The 8,567-nt window shown below is 45.7% G+C and overlaps 1 gene segment (V, D, J or C); it reads right to left on the bottom strand.

Moving 5' to 3' along the window:
- Positions 1-1,381: 1,381 nt before the first annotated feature.
- LOC113223386 lies at positions 1,382-2,056 on the bottom strand. The segment is given in 2 exon segments: positions 1,382-1,809; positions 1,933-2,056. Coding segments are annotated over 2 exon segments (459 nt in total).
- Positions 2,057-8,567: the final 6,511 nt, after the last annotated feature.

Below are 8,567 nucleotides of genomic sequence, written 5' to 3'. Positions count from 1 at the left end.
CTCTGGGTCACACAGGCTGGATTCTTCTTTCTTGTCACCCCCACCTCATCCACACCATGTGTGGCCTGCTCCTTTTGCTTCTAGAAACAAATCGATTCTGTTTGCATTGGAGCACCAGTAAGCAAACACGTTCTTTTCATTGAACTGATACTCCACTTTCAGTAACACAAGTGACAGCAGAAGCCTTGGCGTGAACTGGAGTTGGCAACAGGCAGGGATAAAGGAGGGATGGGGAAGACAGGAGGAGTTGGAGACAAATCTTTCTCTCACTTCTCCATGGATCAGGAGCTTTTGGTGAGATGGAGTCTGGATGCAGCTGTGGGATGCTTATAATCACATTTGTCCTCAGCCTGGAACCCAGAGGTGGTCAAGGAGGCAATGTGGATGAACCCAGAGCAGATGAATCAGGCTGGGACCCCTGTAGGTCCAGCACTGTTGTCCTGGGTCACAAATATAGGGGCTGTCTCTGGGAGCCTCAGTAGCCATTTCCATGGGACTGCCCAATGTTTCTGCTGCTCCCCATGCAGGAATTTAACATAGAGATGGGGACCTTCTCAAGAGTTTCATGGGGAGGAGTCACTTGAAGCAAATATTGGGCAGTTTCTGTATCCAGATGTTGCACCAACTAGACCCTGACTCAGTGAAAAGCTCTAATGGTGTAAGAGAAGACATGTGAACACGGTCATGCCCCAAGGGATCAGGAAACCCTCCCTCAACAGTCCCCATGGTTCTGAGTGGGATGAGCTGGAGGAAAGTCACATGCATGGAACCTCCTTCTACCAATGGCCCAGGAGCAGCCTCAGCTTTATCTAAGCCATGATGGTACCTGCCACCTCCCCAGCCATTTACTCACTCATGTCCTACAAAGAGTTTTGCTGCCCTCAGATCCAGTTACCCCCACACCTCATCAGCTCTCCTGACATTGAAACTGAAAATGCAGGTACCCAGGACTGGGACAGGCCAGTTTTATGGGGAATTCCTCCCTGACCTGTGTCCTCATGAAGAATTTTACATTTTCATGCTTTGTTCCTGGGACACAGTGAACCGTTGACAGCCCTGAGCACAGACTACTGGAAATGGAAGGGCAAGTCTCTGGTTTGAACCCTGGAAAAGCAGAATCCATGAGGCAGGAGACTGTTTACCTGCTAGAATGTTCCCAAGTTCTGACTACAATATGAGCTAGAAAAGGCTCATTTGGCTTCTTTCAGCAGAAAAAGGCCCAGCTCCTCAGGCACTGGTTTGAGCACATCTGGACAATCAGCCAACATTTTAGTGTCATCAGGTGGCTTGGTTTTGTTTTTGTTTTGCTGAGATTCAAAAACAATGAATGGGAAATTGAGAGAAAAGCCTGTTACCACAAGAAAGTAATTCCAAATACAGTTTCTAAACAGAAAAGTTATTTTGTCAATTTGAAAGTTGTCACAGAACAAGAGTGAGAGCAGGGTGAGGTTTTTGTTCCACTTCCCCATGTGTGTGTGTCACTGTGAGAAGCGCTGCTGTACCACACAGCACAGTAATAGTCAGCCTCATCTTCAGACTGGACCCCAGAGATCAGTAAAATCCCTGTATTGGCTGAAGCATCTTTGGATCCAGAGAAACGGCTGGGGACTCCAGAGCCCTGGCCCTTATTTGAGTCTGAGTAGTAGTACAGAAGGTACCGGGGAGGACTCCCTGGCTTCTGCTGGTACCAGTATATGCTGTAACTACCAACACTGATGCCACTGCCCAAGGTGCAGGTGAGTCTGGCTGATGCTCCAGGAGACGCTGAGAGGGAGGTTGGCTGGGTCAGCACAGGCTGGGAGAGGGAACCTGGAAACACAGGCATTAATGGGTGATATGGCAGAAAGCAGGCTAAAGTTGTTCAGGGATTTTTGCCAGAAGAGTCACAATCAGGCTAGGGTGCTGGCCCTGGTCTCTGAGGCCTTTTCCTACCTGTGCAGTGAGAAAGGAGCAGGAGGAGGAGAGGAGTCCAGGCCATGGTGGACACAGCCTCTTTCCCCGCAGTAGGGCTGGGCTGCCCCAGGCCTCCTTTTCTTCCCACCCTCTGCAGAGGAGGGGCTGCTCATGCAAATGTGTTTCCACCCAGGGACTGCCCAGCCCCTCCCTGAGCCCTGGGGATGCAGCTCAGCTCACTCTGCAGACTGAGCAGGAGGAAGGTTTGCTTTTCTGCTTGCAAGGCCCTGGGAGGAAGCACCTGTTGAGACCATACACGTGTCCCTGCTCAGGGAGCTCTGCCAGGCCAGAGGGGACACAGCTGCTGAGTCCCCATCGGTGAACACAGGGCCCAGTCCCAAGGGCTGGATTTCTCTGAGTGAATGGTCCTTACTGAGCAGCCATGTAGCAAGAACAGGGCAGCTCCATAGCATCCAATGCTGGTCCCAGGACACAGACTTTCCCATGGCTCAGAGACTTCATAATCCAGCTGGTCTCTGCAACTGTCCAGTCACTGATAGTGTTCACATATCTGTGGTCTGATTACTAGAGACTGTTTCTTTTTTAAAGAGCTAGGGACTCTTTTAAAGGATGGTGAAAATGAGAATTTTCCGGGAAAACTAAAGGATCCATGATATGTTGAAGGCAGCAATTCAGCAAAAGTTATATATACAATGGTTTCATGCGTTTTATGGAGATTTGACTCAATTTAGTAATGTAGGAAAATTAATAGATTTGGTAGACTTACCTTTATCAGTGAGCAGTGTGACAAATTTCTCTGTTTTATGAAGTTAGCCATTATCTCCCTAAGTAAAACTTGTCATTGTCTATACAGTTGTGTTACATTTTTGGTCAAGAATTTGTCTTAGATGTTATACAATTTGTTTGTATTGTGATATGCCACATGTATTTTTTGATGGGATGTTTTCAGTTTATTAGAAAGGTCAGTATGTATTTTTCCCTCAAAGTTCTCTTGCAAGTGAGAAGACAAGGGCAGCGACCATCACTTCTCAAAGTAACCACGTCTACTGTTGTGCTAACTGTGCAAACAGCCCCTGGATTTCTAGACTCATAAGGTGCTTTAGTGAAAAATCTAGAATCAGGATCACTCACTTCCCTCAGACACTCTCTCCTCAGGACATTCAGAGAGATCCTGCTCTTTCAGATGGGGCAAGGAGGGCACTCCCTGACTTAAACCCCTTCAGTAACTCCTCATTTTTATAAAACCTGAGCCCTGGGGCCTCCGCAGTCTGCCCCTCACACTGTGGCCCCTGCACACCCCCACAGCCCAACTCACATACCCTCCTTTTACTTCTGGGGCTCTGGACTCACTCGCTTCTCTGTCCTGGGAAATCCTAAGCTCCTGTCTTTTCCACATTCTCCACACCAGCTTCTCCTCTGCCTCTTTGGAGAAGATGGGCTTCTACTTGAAGTCACAGTGTAAGCTTACATTTTGTCCACGTTGTACACCTGTTAAAAGCAGAACATAAGCATCTCATCACAAACAAGGATATTTCCAACACTGGTTAGCATGGAAATTGTTGAGTCACAAAACATACTGATAATTTTCTAATGAATTGTTTGTACCCTTCAGCCAACTTTGACCATCATCAATGTGGTTCATGTTGTTTAACTTTTCAACGCCTGTTTCCCATCAACTTACCCCCTTGCTAGGTGATTTCTACGACAGATCAACGAAAAGGTATTTTATCATTGGTACACAAATTGACAAATATATATATTTGAAATGTTCCCTAATTTTTGCACATTAAAGCAACAGATTTCAAGGATTCTCACATTAATTGATTTGTTTTTTGATCATCCATATATAAAGTTAATTTATTGTAATAAGTGGGAAACTGAAGGAAACACAATGAGTGTTAAGATTTGCAGATGCAGGACTCACAGCATTGCATATTGGAACATAGTAAATTCCAGATGGGCACCTACATTCCTAATTATTTATTGACTTTACCCAGTCCTCCTAGTGCAGAAATATCTCTTCTATGGACACAGAGCTCATAAACCCATCATTCTTCCTTCAAAAATTTCCTCAACAAAGCCTATTATGGGACTTCTGGTTGATGAGTTTAATGTTTGAATTGCATTGATCACATGGCTGCTTTGAAGCTCTGTAATGAATATTGTGTTGAAGGATTGCTAATGTAAAGTTTCTGAGTTGTATAAACATTACCATTTTTCCAACTCGCACATATTCTGCAGTTTATTTGCTCTCAAGGGATTTCTGTCCCCCAAATTTGCTTTATGATCTACTGGTTTCCTGTGGTTTCTTTAAGCAGGACTGGGAAAGCCCATCACGCCCTCTCCACTCTCTCCACACGAACCCATGGTATCCAGCATCTATGCATTCATGGGAATCAGACCATAAATGAGTGAAAAGAGGCCGTGATTGGCAGCTGCAGAGACCAGCTGGGCTCTCAAGTCCCTGGGCCATGGGGAGATATGTGTGATATATTTGTATTTTCATATTCATATCCTTCTCCTGCTAACCAAATCTGAAGGAAAATGTTCTCACTTAATATCTTCTGTTGAATGAACTTTGAATCTCAAACACAAAATTTCCAGAATTTTTAAAAAAAAATTATTATCTTGACCTCAGATTTGTACCTCTTCCTGGCATTCCAATGTGGGTGAACTCACATATTTAACAAACATGTTTTGAGTCTGTCCTTAGTGCCAGGCGGTGTTATGGGCTCTGTAGCTACAGCAATGACAAGACAGAAAATAGCAGCAACTACAATGAACAATCTCATGGAGCTGAAATCTCAGCAGGGGAAACACAGAGAATAGAGTCACTAGCTGTAAAGAAATATCTTCATGTGGCTGATCCCACCCTGACCAGTTAGTCACCCTGGGATTTAAAGCCCGTTGCTGACAACTGAGAGACCTGCATTTCTATAATTCTGAAGAATGGATTGACTTCTGCAGAACTTGATGGTTTTATTTGACTATGTGTGTTATAAATCATCCCGTGTAAACAGAATGTGGTCATTCATCTTGGCCTCACAAATGGCTGGGATCTTACTGTAGGTCAGAGGTCAAACAGAACATTCCCATCCTTCAGAGGAATTCTTCATGGTAACTAGACAGCTGAGTGTGAGGAGATAGCTTTGTCGTCACATAACCTCCCCACTGCTCTGTTTGTGATGGATAAAGAGAAGCAGAGACACCACAACCCTGGAAGCCTGCCCTGGGAAGGTGGCAGGGAGGAAGGAAGGTAAAGAGAAGGGTGAATAAGGATGCCTGGGTGGGGGCTGGACCTCCTTTCCTTGTCCAGACACAGAATCCTGCCTTTCCACTGCTCTCTAGCTTTTTCATTGACCTTTACCCACCCCTACCCCCCATCACTGAGGAGGCCACAAGCACCCTGCCCCATAATGACAGCTTGGGAGCCTTTTGCCTGTGCTGGGCCTCAGTCCTCAGACTCCTGCACCTGCACAGACTGCAAATCAGTGTGCTCCCAAATCAGCTACTTCAGCACTGACACCTCAGCTCTCATGGTTTCTGACAGAGCTCTGGGAGGTTTCATCGTGAGCTTTAACAGCAGCAGCCCCTTGGATGTGTAGGGGATCATCCCATGTGCTCTACAATGCTCTGTCCTGACCCTTGGGGCTTTTGCTCAATAGAAAGTAACCAGGTCTCTTTTCAAGTGTGAAAAGTGATCGTTCATGTTAATCTTATTGAATAGCAGGGAAGGGCAGCAATGAGTCCTGAGTCCTGTGAGCTTTCCAGAGAGAAGAGGAGTGTGACACACTGGATCACAGCTACAGGCTGTTGTCAGGTTTCCATCATAAGGACACACTCAGGGCCTCAACCATTCGCCTCTTTCCTCTAGTCCTTCTCACCATGGTGTGGGTCACACACATTCCTCCCCGCTCAGCTGCCACATTACTTGCCAGAGACCTCATCTCTCACGTGTACAAAGCCACCAGTCCTAACTGGATCATCTGCCTTCACTCTGTCCCCTCCTTTTTCATCTTCCTTAGAGAAGCTGGACTTTTCCTCCTGAATCTCAAACCAGAGTCTGTGTCTTCCTTGCTTCCAACCTCCTAATGGCTTCTTGTTCCTTACCATCTTCTGGCCCATGTCAACCCTTGTATACCTCACCATACACCCTATTCCTGTTGACTTGCTGGCTCTCAGTCTTCTGTGAGGCATTATCCCTGTAAAGACAGGAACCCTGTCTGTCTTGTAAATTCTGTATCCTGAGCCCTCTCCTGAGCCTGGCACATAGTAGGTGTTTAGTAGACAATAAAGATGAACAGACCTTTGCATTAGCTCACATGCCTGAGGCTGACCCAGCTGGATTCTGTCCCTGCTTACCCTGACTCATCTCGGGTCTGTCCCCAGGGCAGTCTGTTCCTGGAATCAAAGACTTTCCGATTTTTTTGAGGCAGTCTGACAATGCTGTTGCTAAGGGCCTCCTCTGAGGGCTGGCTCTGAGAGAACAAAGCTGTATTGTCTAGATCACTGTCCCTGAACTGAGTCTTGGGTCCTGGTTAGTGGCAGCACCAAGAAACCTCCACACAAATGGTAAACAGACCAGCTGTCCTGGTTGTGGGTGGTACTGTTGGGAGGTCATGCTCCTAGAAGACCTGGTGTGTTCTCATCTCACTTCCCCAGACTGCAGCACTGTTTGGACCTCCGGGGGCTGTCTGAAGCCAATGGGAGTGATCAGCCTTGTCCTCAGCCTAAAGCCCAGAGATGCTTAGGAAGGCCTCCTTGCAAGACTAGGAGCCTGAGCATCCTTCCTGGATCCCTGCAGTCAGATATTTACTTCTATGAATCAGCAGTTTGGAGGCATTTCCTGGTCATTGTCGGTACCAGGTCACAATTCCAAGAACCTCATTGGTGCTGCCTCCAGTGCAGGAGATGGTGGCTGATTTAGCCACAGACAGATGGTGCAGGCTACCAAATGAGCGCCTATTGCCCAGTACTGTGGGAGTCAGGAGAGAGACACAGGGTGAGGGAGGCACCTCAGTGAGTCAGGGGAGCAAAGCAGAGCCCTGGTCCTCCCAGTGCCAGTCGCTGACTCCCTGTCTCCAGCCACCTGTGCAGCGACTGAGGAGGGTGAGGAGGAGGGGGTGCAGGCCATGGTGGAGATGTCTCTAGAGCGCTGCTTCCTGAGCCACACAGATTAGGGGGAACAATGCCTCTTCCCTGGCCTTTCTTGGAGGAGGGGACTTAATGCGAATGTCTCCTGACCCCTGGCTGTGCCCCTCACATAAGATGCTGAGTCTGGTTATTCTTTTTGAGGATCGGGTGGTTGGAAGTTGGGAGAGTGTGGCCCATCGCTGTCCAGGAAACCTGGAAGGACACGGCTGCTGAACTCAATGAACAGTAAAGGGAAACAAGGAGACCAGTGTCTGATTTGCAAGCTGAGGTCGGCCATGAACTCACTTCCCAGGCTGCCAGAAATCCATGGGTCTTTCTTCCTATTTAATTCCTCACTAGATCAGCACATAAGGGAGAGTGCTGGAGCTTGGGAAGAATTAGTTAGCCTATTTGTGTGGTTCACTGGATACATTGGAAATGCAGAAAACCCCTGGAATCAGGAGAAAGTGCTGGCTGAGATAAAAACCTAAAAAGGTAAATATAAAAGAAGTAGCCAACTTTGAGCTTCTTCAGAACTAAGAGTATCGGAGCATTTGAGAAGCACGCTTCTGATACACGCATGAAGACATTGTATGTAGTTTGGGATATAAATTGTTCCTGATGCCTCAATCTCTTATGCTCCAACTGACACGAGCAGGAAAGTTTTATTTCTCTATTTTGTGCATTGAGAAGTCAGGAATAATGTTTTCAAGGCTTTCCACTGAAAAATGCAGGCATTTTCTCTGACCTCACAAAATCCACAAAAATGACCAGGAGTGTTTTCATAACATCATATAACATCATTGACTAGCAAACAATTGGAATTATGTAAAAACTAGAATACTTCCCTGGTAGTCAGTTAAAAATACAAGGAGCAATTACTAAAATATTTTATCCTTTTAAACAAATGGAACACTACTTACATTAACTTTAAATGACAAGGGCATCAAGGTGTATAAAACCAGATCAAACAAGGTTTGTTCACCATTGTGCAAATGTTAAAAATAGAAATTAAAAAAAATGCATCCAAATGAAGAAAGGTCCTTATTCTGATTGCTTGGGATAAGGTAGCTTAGCAGAGAATCTGGTGATTTTAATACTTTTTGATTTTAGGCATAAAAGGCATGTATTGATAATTGATAATAGGCATGTATTGCTTTGAGAGCAACTCGATAAAATAAACTTTAATAATATCCACATAAAGAGTTTATTCTCTTTGTTCTTAGCTCAGAAAGTCCATCATTTGAAGAAGCTTCTTTCTGGAAGAAATGAATTTAGACTCAGCCTTTAGATCTGATCCTGCTGTTTTGTTGTTGTTGTTGTTGTTGTTGTTGTTGTTTTTAATATAAAACAATTAACTTTTGCTTTCTCTGATTCAATTCCTGCAAATCACTCTCGCATTCCCTCCACTTCAGAGCACGAGAAGGGATAGGAATCAATTCAGACCCTTTTCTTCCCCTTTCTATGGCTGCTCCCCATGTAGGCTGTCTTGGGAGCTGGAGTGTCTGATCATGTGATCT

This window comes from Piliocolobus tephrosceles, chromosome 19, assembly GCF_002776525.5.
Source record: "Piliocolobus tephrosceles isolate RC106 chromosome 19, ASM277652v3, whole genome shotgun sequence".
NCBI lineage: Eukaryota > Metazoa > Chordata > Mammalia > Primates > Cercopithecidae > Piliocolobus > Piliocolobus tephrosceles.
This window is presented reverse-complemented; position numbering and strand designations above follow the sequence as displayed.